Source organism: Pan paniscus, chromosome X, assembly GCF_029289425.2.
Source record: "Pan paniscus chromosome X, NHGRI_mPanPan1-v2.0_pri, whole genome shotgun sequence".
NCBI lineage: Eukaryota > Metazoa > Chordata > Mammalia > Primates > Hominidae > Pan > Pan paniscus.
In genome coordinates this window covers 106,254,655-106,270,467 of record NC_073272.2, presented here as the reverse complement: position 1 = coordinate 106,270,467, position 15,813 = coordinate 106,254,655, and the positions used below count along the sequence as shown (strand labels likewise).

General features: G+C 36.1%; 1 protein-coding gene across 2 annotated transcripts in view; it reads right to left on the bottom strand.

The window, feature by feature from the left end:
• RNF128 (ring finger protein 128) overlaps positions 1-15,813 on the bottom strand; it is a 101,628-nt gene that overhangs the window by 10,574 nt on the left and 75,241 nt on the right. For both annotated transcript variants that reach the window (XM_008973079.1, XM_003819665.4), the window contains exons 2-3: positions 13,918-14,165; positions 1,947-2,018 (exon numbers count right to left, since the gene is read on the bottom strand). In XM_008973079.1, the coding sequence (XP_008971327.1) occupies positions 1,947-2,018; positions 13,918-14,165 (320 nt within the window). The remainder of the gene's footprint in view (positions 1-1,946; positions 2,019-13,917; positions 14,166-15,813) is intronic.

The following is a 15,813-nucleotide window of genomic DNA, read 5'->3' as shown; positions in this document are numbered from 1 at the left end:
TAGGTGCTATGGTAAGTGTATTTTTAACTTCATAAGGAACTGCCAAACATTTTCAAATTGGCTATACATTTTGCATTCTCACCAGCAAATGAATGAGTGTACCAGTTGCTCCAAATCTCACCCAGCTCTTGGTATTTTCAGTTGTATGCATTTTAGCCATTCTAATGAATGTGTAATTGTATTTCATTGTGGCTTTAATTGTATTTCTTTAATTATTAATGATGTTGAACATCTTTTATGTGCTTATTTGCCATTCATATATATATTTTTTTGGTGAATTGTCTGTTTTGCTTGCCAGTTTTCTATTAGGTTGTTTGTATTCTTACTGTTAAGTTTTAAGAGTTCTTTATATTCTGGGTACAGCCCTTTAACAGACATATGATTTGCAAATATTTTCTCCCAGTCTGTACCTTATCTTTTCCTTCTTTTAACAGTGCCTTTCAAAGAACAGAAATTCTTAATTTTGACAAGGCCAAATCTATCAATTTTTTTCTTTTTTGGACTTGTTTTTGGAGTTATATCTAAGAAATATTTGTCACCCAAGTCATGAAAATATTTTTCTTTAACGTTTTCTTCTAAAAATTTCATAGTTCTAGGTTTTATGTTAAGGTCTATGATCTATTGAAATAATGTTTACATAGGGTATGAAGAATGGATTTAAGTTCTTTTTTGTCTGTTTGCTCGTTTTTTGCTTAAGGATATCCAATCACTGCATATGGATAGCCAACAAAGGGCTATCCTCCTGAAAAGGCTATCCTTTCTTCATTGAATTGCTTTTGCACTTTTATGGAAAATCAACTGACCATATATATATGGGTTTATTTCTGTACTCTCTCTTCTGTTTCTTTGATCTATAAATCTATCCTTTTTCCAATACGACACTATCTTGACTGCTGTGACTTTAAAATAATTCTTGAAATCAGGTAGCATGAATCATCCAAAGTTGTTCTTTATCAAAATTGTTTTGTTCACTCTAGTTCTTTTGCATTTTCATCTAAGCTTAGAATCAGCCTGTCAATTTCTATAAAAGATTTACACTAGGATTTTTATTGAAACTGCATCAAATCCATAAATTAGTTTGGTGGGGAACCGACATCTTAACAACAGCAAGTCTTCTGACCCATGAACATGGTATATGTTTCCATTTATTTAGATCTTCTTTGATTTCTCTCTTTCATTAGTGTTTTACAGTTTCATGACTTTGGTAAGATTTAAAATGGTGTATTATTTCCATAAGTTCTATAGCTATTTTTTGAAATACATGTTTTACCCATCAATGGTAGTTTTCAACTGTCCTAAATCTGAAAATGCGTATTCAACCAAAGTAACACTAAAGCATTGTATTAGTTTCCTGTAGCTGCTGTAACAAATTATCATAATTCAGTGGCTTAAAACAACACAAGTTTATTCTCTTACTGTTCTGGAAATCCGAAGTCTATAACCAAGGCATTGGCAATACTGCGCTCCTTCTGGAGGCACCACGGGAGAATCCCTCTCCTTATCTTTCCCAGCTTCTAGAGGCTGTCTGCATCCCTTAGCTCTTTGCCTCTTTCTTGTATCACCCCACCCTCTTGCTTCCCTTGTCACATCCCTTACTGTACTATGGTCAAATCTCCCTCTCTCTCCCTCTTATAAGGACACTGCAATTATATTTTGAATCTACCTGGATAATCCAGGATAATCTCCCCATCTCATGACCCTTAACTTAATCATATCTGCAAAGTCCTTTTTGCCATATAAGGTAATATTCACAGGTTCAAGGGAATAGTTATCTTAGATATCTTTGGGAGGCCATTATTCAGCCAACCTCTAGAATCAAATGCATATAAAAAGTCAATAAGGTTCATAAATGCCAATAAAAGCATACTTAGGAAGAACATTTAGCCTGAACAATGGCTTGGTAGCACTGCTTTAAAATAAATAGCATTTAAAAGTCATGAATGTACCTTGTCTCCTTGTTTCAGTGTGCGTAGTTGAAGCCTTCCAATAGCTTTTTTAGCATCTGCCTTTAATTGCCTCTGTAAAAAAAAAAAACAGCAGGTATTAGAAAAACTATTTTTTAAAAGAAGTATGATGAAAAAGATAGAGAGAATCAATAAATATTTATCAGGTAAAAGTCAATGTACAAATCAATTTTAAAAGATAAAACTTAATTAGCCATAATAAATGTCCCATTTACCTGATATAAGGCAGGATTTTCCAAGTTACTGAGACTTTTTACTTAACTTATGTTTCCCTACTTTCTTAAACAATACTGTTGGGACCATAATGGTAAAAATACATTTCCCCCACCCCTAATGGATTCAAATACTATGAATTTTCAAAGCAATCTTCCTATTTGCAAGCTCAGAGGACATTAATATGCATTTTTTTTTCCAATTTCCTTTTTGAATCGTGTCTTGTTTGGTGGAAAGTGCATAGGATTTGGATTCCAATGGTTCAAAATCTGACTTTATCACTTACTCAATGAATAACCCTGCACGAGTCATTTAATTCTTTGAGCTTGTTTACTTATCTATAAAATGAGGGTAGTACCAACCTTTACACTGTTTGGTATTAAGAAAAATATTGGTGCTTATAACCACGATTGCTTAATGAAGAAGATTGATTCTGAGAGTGGTTGCCTTTTATTGTTTCACTGAGCATATATCTAGATGTGTCTGGATATGCAAAAGCAAGCCACAGGCTCATTTATGGAATAAAAACTAAAACATTATGCATAATTGAGTCAGAAGTGAAGTTGGGGTGTGGGAAGAATCTACCAGGTGAGGGAAAGACTATAAAGAGAGTCTATACAGTTCAATAACATATTGTCCCTCTATGTATGGTGAACTAGCCAGAGGAAAAAATCCCAGGTGATATTTGTTAAGATATTTGTCAATTTGAAGTTACTGGTGATGCTGCAAATACTTCATTCCCCTTCACTAAGGTCTACTACAGACAGGAATGCCTCAAGTGAATATAATATACATATGAATTGAAGTAGTGAATATAATATACATATGAATTGAAGTAGAGGCTAAGTATGACACTTGGTAGATGCTGTGTTGAAATGGTGAATATTTGTCCCCTCCAAATCTCATTGAAGTGTGACCCCCAATGTTGGAGGTGGGGCGTGGTGGGAAGTATTTGGGTCATGGAGGAGGATCCCTCATGAATGGCTTAGTGCCATCCTTATGGTAATGAGTGAGTTCTCAGTTCCCGCTGGTTGTTTAAAAGAGCCTGGCACCTGCTCCCTCTCTCTCCCTGTGACACGCGTGCTTCCCCTTTCCTTTCTGCCATGATAGGTAGATTCCTGAAGCTTTCACCAGAAGCGGAGGTTGGCACCAAGCTTCTTGTATAGCCTGCAGAACCATGAGGCAAATCAACCTCTTTTCTTTATGAATTACCCAGCCTCAGGTATTCCTTTACAGCAACACAAACCCGACTAATACATGTGTGGAATATAATGGTAGCATGTGCAGCATGGCAAGATAAGTGATCTTTCTATTTTGAACTGTAAAATGAACAAACTTAGAAATTTGGCAAAAAGTAGGCCCCCAGACCTTTGGGAGAATGTAAGCAGCTTCCCTCCTATATGTACCCCCGTCCCCAGCTGACATTTATGTTACATGAAAATTAGAGATAATGTAAGTATTTAGTATAATGTCTGGCATATAGCAGATACTCAATAAAATGTTTATTACATAAAATGTAAACTACCATTCATCAATAAGCATAACAGGTACTTGCCAATATATATTTGCTACAAATGCTACAAATATTTGTAGCAAATATATTTTGGAAGGTAAGAATCTATAAGTATCAGTAGGTGAGGCATCTCATTGATGCCCAAACCTGTCTCCTATATAAGATATCATTTTGTGGAAGATATTTAGCTTAATGCCAAGGAGAATATTAGCCAAAGTATTTCTTTGCTGTCACAGGAAAAGCAGAAACCTCTCAGATTATTACCTGACCAGCAAATAAGCCTAACAGAAACAGTGAATAGGAAGGCCTAGACCCTAAAAAGGAAAAGAGGTGATAATCAAGGCACTTTCACTCCCATTTTGGGACATAATTGTGAACTAAAAAAATTCTATGATGGGACTTAATTTCAGCACAAATATCTTCCCTTCTATTTTGTTACTTGTAAGATAATAATAGAGTGACAGTGAACAAAGGTACACCTAGGATCTTTAGATTACCGAGCCCGACATCTAATCAGACAGAGAAGAAAACTGATGCTCAAAGAGGAAGAATGTCTTGCTTGAAATATCAGAGCTAGTGTCAGCCCCACTGAAGTCCAGAGTTATATCAAAGTAGCTATCTGTTTTGACTGTAGCATGGAGTAGGAAGCTACTCCTACCATTTCCTTACAATATACAGTTGTTATACAGTTTAAAATATATTTTTTATATCCATTACCTCATTTAATCCTCACAACAACCCCCAGAAGAAGGTAATATCCTCATTTTAGAGATGCTCAAGTGGAGGGTTGAAAAAGTAAAATAACTTATTCAAAAGGGAATGCAGCATCTAAATAATAAAGCTGGTACTGGAACTCTGCTCTTCATATTCCAAGAGTCCATTACAATACAACCATCCATAACTCAGCTGTCTTTTGATGTTTTTCTAGCTCCTGGATTCTAGGGTCTGTCAAACTGTGGCAATCCTTCCACCTGTATGCCTACAGGGTCCTGGCCCTGGCCCACACACCTACACTTCACTACTTTCTTTCCACATAGATCATGAGTCAGTTGGACATCGAGATGAGAAAAATGCAAATGATAAAAAAATAGAGCCAGCAAGAAGAAAGGGGAAAAAATGTAATGTAGTTCATGATGTCTTTCACAATCGTTTTGCTTTTTGTCCTTAAAGCAATTCTAATTTAGGTTTAGGCAACAAGCTGTATCACACAGTTGGGGAAAGCTCTCATAAGGAATTGATACCTCTCTAGGGTATTTACTTGATTCAGTCTATACAGTCTGATTTCTCATTGCAAAATATTTGATTCAATACAATATAAATGTCTGAATCTCCAGTGATAGGGCTTATCAATTTATTAGGCATTAATGCCAAATATATAACTTTCTTAATTATAGCCAAGACTATAATGCAAATTAATTTGAAGTGTGGGATCAAAGGGAAACTTTGTATGTAATGTCTGAGTCTATGCCCAGGAGAACAGTAGAACTTGCATTAAGGCCGATGCTGGAAAATGATGGTGGGGGAGAATACAAAAAATAAAAAAACAGGGCCAAATCCAAAATGCCAGAAGACACTAGACAAGAGATTTGATTATAAAGGATCTCTAAAAGATTTGCAGCATAGCATAAACTAATGTTTAACAAAGCAGCCTTAGAATAAAAATGTGTTTAAAAGAAAATTTGAGTATTTTCAATAGCTCCTACTGGGCTGATATAAAGAAAAGCTATTTTCTTTAAATATGGATGCAAGACAAGTGATTTAATAAAAAGCACAAACTATTTTTAGAGCTTAAAGGAAAGTCACTCACAAAAAAACTGCCTCACGATATTCAAGATAGTACTCAAGATATTTCACTGTGATACTGATAGCAAGAGTTCCAAGATGCAAGCCTCCCTCTTAAAAAAACTGAGAACACCATTAGGGCCCAGTAGATTATATTCAACACATGTTTGAATAACATTATGTCAACTTTTCAGTGCCCAAATATACCTCAACATTTAAAGACAATATGCCCCATGTGAACTGTAATTTGTACCTTACTCCTTAAAAAACAGAATTTCAAGAACATATCTACATTATACAAATTACATGAGATACTTTTCCAATGCCTTGCTACCGATCAGAATTTCCTTAGTCTATAAATTCCAGTAACACATTGTTTCCATCTCTTATCTTGTTCAGTAATTGTATTATTAATGTGCCTTTCTCTCTTGAGTAGCTGGAGGACTGGGCCTTAGTCACTTAGAAAAAAATTCCCCAGTGGCTAGAGTTTGCTCAAAAATTATTTTCTGAATTTAGAAAATATAAACAGACTTTCTTGATTTTCTCATGCAAGACACTTCTCATTTCAATTATTAAAAGTCTCTACTCCATTAAGTTTGGGGAAAGAAAGGTTTACACATTAATTGAACCTTTACCATGTGTCAGGTTGTAAGCTTTTTACATGTGTCATCTTGTTTAATCATTAACAACATTGTGAAATAGCTATTTTAATATCCAAGTTTTATAGACAAGAAAAGTAAGGTTCAGAAGCTTGACTAAAGTCCAGACAGCTGGTAAGTTTCAGAGCTGTGATTCAATTCAAGCCCAGGTTCTATCTGGCTTTAAAGCCCATGACCTCTCCACTATTGTACACTGCCTCCATTGTGTAATGGCAAAGAAGCCTTTAAGAGGCTTCACATTTCTTGTGAAGAAGACAAATGAAGGAAATTTAAAAACCCCTTTAAAGCCAGCAATTATCCAATCTTAAAATTCTTCCCAAACTGGCTATTTACTGTGATTTGGGGAATTTTAAAAAGCAAGTATATGATGTCAAACGCCTTTTGCCTTTCCCCTCCTCCTCTCTAATCCTAAGAGATACCTGGTCTAAGAATATTTGGCAGTAGAACTGAAGACTGATTCAAAGAAGCTGGTTGTTGGCCAATTTTCTTAACAGAAGCTTAATGTGACTATTCTGACTAATCAGAAGCTGCATTCGCTCTAGTTAGTGAAGAATCTCCACTATATGGTTTTTTTTTTTCTTGATTCTGAATGGGAATATATTGGGGTTGATGATAAAATGTCAAACCAATGATCATTCTTTATTACAATGTTCAATTTTGAAATTATGGTGAAAGTAAAGATATTCTACCTAGTTCACTGGTGTATTTATACCCAATTAGGGAAAGTATATGTTTCAGTCTGGTGATTTTTCAGCCTGATTTTTGGTCCCAGGGCATTCAGCTTTTAGCTTAACTGAAACCCACATGAATAGTATTAAGTATATAGTCAAACCTAATTACTTGATGGAGGACAGGGTGTGCAAAAAGCAAGAAAGGAGAGAGATATAAGCAAACTAGATTTTTCTGTACTTAAGTCACCATATTTTAAAAATAAACATTTTCCTAAAAATTTGGCTAAGAGTTTTAACACAAGATATTTAAAATCAAGAATTATAGTAAGAGGATTCTTTTCCTCAGATATATTCCTAGGACAAAATAAAAGTCTGAGCCATGTAGCTGTTTAGGTATCTGAGAACTGAAAGAAATCCATTTTATTCAATAAAAACCTATCCACAATATTCGAGTGAAAATATTCCTACAGGTAAGAGGAGGTGCAGGCTATAAAACAGCTTCCTATAAATCTATGGAACTACAGATGAGGGGATAAATAAGAGTGCAGACCACTCTCATGAAGAACATAACTGTGAGCAGTGTAAGGAAATACACTATAAGGAAGAACAGTGAAGAAAGGGTGAATTTGACTCAGTAGATAGGTTATAGCTCAGATTACAGCATTTTTTCAAAGAAATGTGATTAACACCCTTTAGAATTTGTGGTATAACTGCAAGTTTGTATCCTTTGACTAACATCTCCCCATTTCCCCAATCCCCCTGGCAACCACTTCTCTGTTCTCTGCATCTATGAGTTCAAATTTTTTAGATGAATAAATCCTGAGGATCTTATTTACAGCATGGTTTACTTGAAATTTGCTAAGAAAGTAGATCTTAAGTATCCTCAACACACACACACACACACACACACACACACACACACACACGTAACTATGTGTAGGGATAGATGTATTAATTTATGTCAATCATTTTACAATTTATATGTATATCAAATCATAATGTTGTACACCTTGAATATATACAAATTTTATTTGTCAATCATACTTCAATAAAGCTGGAAAAAGAATTAGTGGTATAAATTTAAAATTAGAGTAAGTGAATATATAAAAATCCTGAGACCCATTATAAGAGCTTTCTTTTGTTCAGTGAGAAAGTCAGAAGAAATATTGTAAAACTAAGCCCTACTTAGACAAGGATTTAATCTGCTCTTCTTATACAAGAGTCAAAATTCTCATGGTTTCTGTAAAAGACCCTGAACTACTCTCAAATGTAGGCAGAAATAGATACATACATGTGAACACACCAACTGCAAATGTATATATGTTAATAGTGGTACAGTGTGCAGGTACTTAATGAATCTTCCAGGTAATTTCGTGTACTAGTGGAGTAGAAAAAAACTTAATGTAACCAGAAATAGTTTAGATAATTTTTAGTAATGCTTTAAGTTGAAGGACAGATTTTAAAATATTAATGTAGCCTAGTCCTTCCTCATCTGAGAGCACACAGGAGTGCTCTTTCTGTCTGGCAGCAAACTACAGAAATGTGTGGCATATCTCTGCCCAGGGAACCAATTTAAGCGTTGGGGTCCAAGACTCAGATGAAGGGACTGCTTACTAGGTGCATCCTGCTAGCAACTGGCCATGTTGCCGGAAACTGAGGACCCCAACAATGAAACTAGGATATCATCAATCTTGATTGTTGTGAAAAGCAACTCTGACAGGCTGGTACAACATGGTCCATTGTTCCAGGTGTATATAACAAAATTATCAATCACTAACATAAAGACCAGTTTGAGAGCCACATTCCCAGGGTTGGCCAGGGGCCAATCATGGTTCCCTTGGGGACATGGAAGGAGTAAGCAACTGCATCTGTTGTGTTACCTTTTTCCTCACAATCCATCCTGTTGGTCAAAGCCTTTTTATAATAAAACTTTCAGTACAGTAACTGTTTGTACAGTATTTATATATTATCACTTCAGTTAGTACAGTAGTCAGTATAGTTACTATACAGTTAGCATAATATTTATAAACAGTATACAGTATACAGTATACAGTTGACCCTTGAACAACATGGCAGTTATAGGCACTGACCCTCACACAGCCAAGACTCCACATATAGCTTTTGACACCCCCAAAACTTAACTACTAATAGTCTACTGTTGACTGGAAGCCTTACTGATAACATAAACAGTTAATAAACACCTATGTTGTATGTTATATAAATTATATACTGTGTTTGTACAATAAAGTAAATTAGAGAAAAGAAAATGTTATTAAGAAAATCATAAGGAAGAAAAGAATATATATTTAAAGACAGGGTCTCACTGTCACCCAGGCTGGAAAGCAGTGGCATGATCTCGGCTCACTGCAACCTCTGCCTTCCGGGCTCAAGTGATTCTCCCACCTCAGCCTCCCAAGTAGCTGGGACTACAGGCACATGCCACCATGCCTGGCTAATTTTTCTATTATTTGCAGGGACAGGGTTTTGCCATGTTGCACAAGTTGGTCTGGAACTCCTGGGCTCAAGCGATCCACCCGCCTCGGCCTCCCAAAGTGCTGGTATGACAGGTGTGAGAGAAAATAAATTTTATCTTAATTAAGAGGCCGTGGATTATCATGAAGGCCTCCATCCTTCTTTCTTCACATTCACTAGACTGGGGAGGAGGAAAAGGATATATTGGCCTTGCTGCCTCCGGTGTGGCAGAAGTGGAAGAATATCCATGTAAAAGTGGATTCGTGTGGTTGAAACCCAAGTTGTTTAAGGGTCAACTGTATATACTGTTCAGTTAGCACAGTATTTTTATATAAGGTGCCATAAGAACAACACAAGTCTATCTAATACTTGCAGAAGCCAACAAGGAGTGGAAACAGGTTCAAAGGAACAATTCATCCAGTTTATAAGACCATCACAAACATCTTTACATTATTATACCAATTTAATTATCCATTTATTCCCTGGATCTATGGCCACTTGAACTTTGTGATAAACTTGCACAGAACTATTTAATATAGTAATGAACTAAATCATTCTACTTCTTCTTCATGCCAGTCACTCTCCCTTGGTATCACACTGTGAGGAGTTTTTAGTTCAATGTCTCAAATACATTTGATTACCATATGATTTATTTATATAAGATAGTTGAATTTTACTAACAATACCAGTATTACACCATATCAGAGCATGGTTATGATACAGTTTGGTTTGGTTACAAAAAAATCCAGAAATGTCACAGAAATATTTATTAAACCTTCCTAGAAGAATTAGCCTTTGCCTATATGCCAGATATGATGAGGAACAAATGCTGTCACCAGTTGCAATCATTCTGTCATTTCTAGGTTCCATGTTAGCTGGGGACAAAGCCAATCATTTGTCTCAACTTATATTATTATAAAGTTATAGGTTCCTGTTAACTTTGTACAGCAAGGCCATTTCCCTCCCATGGGAGTACATGGGTATCATTCAGTATTAGTTCTATTCCTACTAGCCTTATTTTGGCCCATCCTTTGGTCAAGATCAGTCAGAGATCAGCAGTGCAAGTTGCAATTTTACAAAAAAAAATTCCATAAATTTGAGGATCTGCATGTGTCTCAAAGATTCTCTGCCTGAGCTTCTACAGCTAAAAATGGAAGGTCATTACCCCCATGGCTACTTGGGGATCACTTTTAAGTAAAATAGTTAATAGATTCTGTTGTGTTAGAGTATATTCTCTTTCCCAATATTGATTCCTAGCATTCTCTAGCATTATGTGTTGGGTCTGTGTGATCAGTTTATCAAAGCTTTATGACCTTTGCAAGTGGATTCCCATTCTTTTCCCTCCTCTTGGAAGATGATTTCCTTCTAATCTGTCTATTTTAGTTAGTAAATCCTTTTCTTCTGAAAGCCACTCTTCATTAAAAGTAAATTCAGCTTTTCACATTATATCTAGGCCAGCTCCTATTTCACCTACAGCCCTCTTTTGTTTCACTTGCCAATGTTTAATCCAACACATGCATTGTGGCTATTGAGTATTAACTGCTTGAATACAGTTAGGATACATTTACGGTACCCGAAAATGTTTGGTACTCCATGCTAGAGTCAAGTGTATAGTGTTCACTCCTGAATGTAGTTTAATTTGTGTATGCCATAAGGTTTCCCATAATCTTTCTTGTCTCAAGTTAGGGTTGTTCCCGGAAGGGACATGAAACTAACTTATAAGGCCTAATACGTTATTTTCATTTATAATCCATTGATACTTTTTTGTTCTGTTTAAAAGCTTTGTATCTAAAAAACAGGGATGATATGTGTTCTTACACATCACACTACAACATATGAGGCTATTCTGTCTGGGGGCTCATCTGAGCATTCAGTCATCAGAATTTACGGTTACAGTTATCAGTTTCCTGACATTATATACCATGTATCATAACCTTCAGAAGGAAGAAATTCTTGAATATATTAAATTTGCCTAACATTCTAATGAAGCCAAATTTCCATAACTCAGCTTCATCATCATTTCTACCAGTAAAATGGAGATAATATAGTTAAATGTTTAGTGATAATTATAATCAGCATATGCATTAAGCTCTACCTTTTAAAAATTAATACTGTCATGAAAATTAAATATATAAATGACTTTCTAGCACTCTCAAATATTTATAAGCAAAAAGGATTATCAGCCATATATTTAATCTTTCAGTCCTCAAAGGATAAACAGATATAGTCCATTAAGTAATTTTTAAAAGCCCCTTCAAAAGCCTTCTCCAAATAGATGAGAAGTTTTAATGCTATTCTTGACCATTTCTACAGAGGTTAATTATCATAAGATGTATTATAAACTATGAAAATTAAATGCGTAGACCAGAGCTAAATGTCCAATGAAGCTCTGTAACACCAGACAAAGTTCTTTATAAACCTTATTATTTTCTGATGGGGTTTAATGCCATGTCAATAAATTTATTATAGCACTGAGAATACTGAAACACATACCCCACCATGAACATATGCAAACCAAACACTCTTGTCATTGTAACTATAACCTTTGAATAGTTAGTCACACTGGACACCAATTTCCTTCCAGCCTCGCAGATAAAAAACTGCACAATATACAAATGTCAAATATTAACACAGTGTGAAACTACTGAGTGGCCTGGTACAGGAATTTTAAACATCTTTTTGACTGCAGCTAGTATCAGGCTGAACCTGCCACCAATGTGATAAGCTGCTTCTCTAAGGAGAAGGATAGAAGCCAATTAACTTTAAACACTGAGATAACCATCACTTATTACCATATGCTGGTATCTAATCTTTATGAAGTTTTTATAATAAAATTTCAATTTCTCATCTATTCCTAAATTAAATTAACTTTCTTGCTATATAAAAATCCTCACTGCTCCTTCCGCCCCCTAAATAAATTGAGTTCCTTTTCACTTATTGGAGGAAGAGTACATGAAGTGACCAGAAATCGATTGCCTTTAGAGAAACTTCTCAGTACATATAAAAATGTATTTTCATCTGAAAGCATTAAATCCCTACTGAGCTTTCTAAAGAAGTGGCACACCATTCCGCTGTTATACTGAGAATACCTGAAGGGAGGAGGAGGTAAGAAATTATGGTGGCTTTGACTGGGGCAGAAGCAATGGAGGTAATAAGAAATAATCAAATTCTGGATATATAATGAAGGTAGAAATAATAGGATTTGCTGATAGAGTTTACATGGGAGGTGACAGAAAGAAAAGGAATAAAGAACAACTTCAAGGTTTTTGGCCTGGGGCCAAGAGAAAATCTTTTGAAAATGGGAGCAATAATACTATGTTTGCATGTTGGTGGAAAAGATCCGGAGGAGAGGGAGAAATTGTTAAAGTAGGAGAGTGAGAGAGGACAATTTCTGGAGTGATGTCCTTGAGTATACAAAAGACAAAAATAATCTTATACCTGAGTGAAAGAGCCTTTGCAAAGGAACAGTTCATCCATAAAAACAGAAGACAAAGCAGGGGAATAGGATAGACGCAGATGAAGACAGATGAGAAGATGTGGAAGTATTATTGATTGATTCAATTTTCTCAGTAAAATAAAATACAAATTGAGAGTAAAGTTGGAGGAGGTGTTGGAGAAAGGGAAAGGAACACATATGGTTAGCCAACAGTAGGAGAGTAAATGGCCAAGAAAACATAGTGTGATTCCTGGGTAGCATTAAGGGCCCACTCTGATTTTACGGTCACAAATTTAAAGTGAGATCAGTCAGTACAGCTGTAAATGCCTTTCTGATACTTCAGTTGTGCAAGGTGAAGACATAGAGTAGGTGGGAAGTAAATTTAACCAGGGTTGGATTTGTTTTTCCAGCAACTATAACAAAGAGAAAGAAGGGCCAAGGGAACTGAAGATGTATGCATGGGAGTAACCATGGAATTTAAGCTGGGTAAGGAGAAATGTGAGCATATCAGGGGGCTGAGGGGGACAATTTAATGGTGGCAGGAACAATGCCATACAACCATAGGTACTTTACTGTTCAGTAATGCTTTGGTATTTTTGCTCTGTTGTTTGTGTACCTTGTACCTTTTTATACACTGTTATAATATGGTAGAAACTATTAATATTTGACTCCACTTGAAGCCTAACAATATATCATGCACAATCAGATCTTCTAACCTGCCTTCTCAGCCTAGTCCCTCTTCTCAGCCCCATCCCCACATGCAAATACAGACGTACATATAAAATAATAGTGGTTACCTTTGGGCGATGACTATAGTTATATTGCTATATCAGGTTTTAGGTGAGTTTTTTTCCTGTGTACTTTCTAATTTCTAAGTTTTCTATATTGAGTATGAAATGTTTTTGTAATTTAGGAAAAAATGTTTATTTAAAAGAACATATGTATTTACACCTATATGTAATTAAATGCTGGATGTGTTCTCTAATGAGGTGTTAGAAAATTTAATCAGGTAGGATTAAGTTCTTTGACAAATATAGAAAATAAAACCTTTGAGAAGAGCTGACATACTTTTAAAAACTACCAGATTTTGTAAAACATATGGGGAGATCATTGTCTAGCAAGTACAATGTATTAAAATGCAGGACCCTGAAACTACAATTAGAACAGTAAATTTTTTTTAATAGTGGAAGAAAGGACCATTACAAACCTGCTTCCTGCTTTGAGCTCTTGCATTCCGTAGCCTTCGAGCAGAATAAAAGATAAAATAGCCCACAGTTGCCGCCGTAATAATAAAAAAGGACACAGAAACGAAAAAAATTGAATAGTGATTCACCCAAGGGCCATGTTTTTTCCCTACTTCTATGACCATTGTCACTTGTATGCCTCTTTGAATAGATTGCAGAATTTTTGTGCCTTTCAGATTGCCGATCATGATTGCAACAATGTCTACTGCACCTGTAAAATAAAACAAATTCAGTTTTAGTTTGGTGAAACATTCTTAGTATAATAACCCAATTGCTAAAATGATTTTAAATGGGTCTCAATGAGACAAAGGAAGGATACCCATTCATTCAATTAACATTTTTGAGCACCTACTATCTATATGAAAGTTGTAGGCTATATAAACACGCATGAGATTTGGTTACCGATTTTAGGGAACTCATAACTTAGTAAGGAAGCTATTATATACAACAAACACCTCCCCCTCCTCAGATTAACTATCTATAATTCAACAGTATTGCCTTTGAGACCCAATTTGCATCTTATATGAAGGCTTGCTTAAAGACAAATAGTCCCCCAAATTGTAGAAAATAGGGCTTATATGATAAGGAATCTAAGATTTGGGGAATACAGAAATATTTCCCAATTTATAAGATGATAAATTATCTCAAGAGCTCACTACTAGCATGTATAAGGATTTACATATTGGGATAGTAATTTGAGCCAAACAATGTTTACAAACCCAAATGTACAAACTACATATGTCCATGATGTACCATTTTTCTATATCCTCAAAAGCAATATAAAATTTGCTCAAGGTGTTCTAAGGTTTTACACAGACGTGATCAGGTTAGCAATGAAGATAACATATAGAAATGCACATTTCTATTCACTACCTATTAAAGACAAGCCTAAACTAAGACTAATCTTATTACTAAAGGTCTAATTATCTATAATACTTACCTCTCTACCACCAATTATATAAGTTTTGTGGAAATAAATAAAGTACCAACGTTATCTTTCCCAATGTTAAAAGAATGTCAGATTGCTCATGCCATTCCAATGCTTATCAAGGTTTATATTCCCTCTAGTTTATATGACCTGAGACCAATAATCTTAAGCAAAAGAAGAACACTTATTGAATGTTAAGGTATAACCAACTAGAGAAACCTCCCACAGATATTAAGTTAAGGTGCTAATCTGGGTTAATGATCCAACTCCAATCTGGAATAAATACAAATACACACATGCAACTCTAAAAGGACTTTTAGAGGAGGTTCCAAGATGGCCAAATAGGAACAGCTCCAGTCTGCAGCTCCCAGTGTGAGTGATGCAGAAGACGGGTGATTTCTGCATTTCCAACTGAGGTACTGGGTTCATCTCACTGGGGCTTGCCAGACAAGTGGGTACAGCCCACGGAGCAGGGCAGGCCATTGTCTCACCCAGGAAGTGCAAGGGGTCAGGGAATTCCCTTTCCTAGCAAAGGGAAGCCGTGACAGACCGTACCTGGAAAATCGGGACACTCCCACTCTAATACTGCACTTTTCCAACAGCCTTAGCAAATGGCACACCAGGAGATTATAACCCGCACCTGGCTCAGAGGGTCCCACGCCCATGGAGCCTCGCTCACTGCTAACACAGCAGTCTGAGATCAAACTGCAAGGCGGCAGTGGGGCTGGGGGAGGGGCGTACGCCATTGCTGAGGCTTGAGTAGGTAAACAAAGTGGCAGGCAAGCTCAAACTGGGTGGAGCCCACCACAGCTCAAGGAGGCCTGCCTGACTCTGTAGACTCCACCTCTGGGGGCAGGGCATAGGTGAACAAAAGGCAGCAGAAACTTTTGGAGACTTAAACATCCCTGTCTGACAGCTTTGAAGAGTAGTG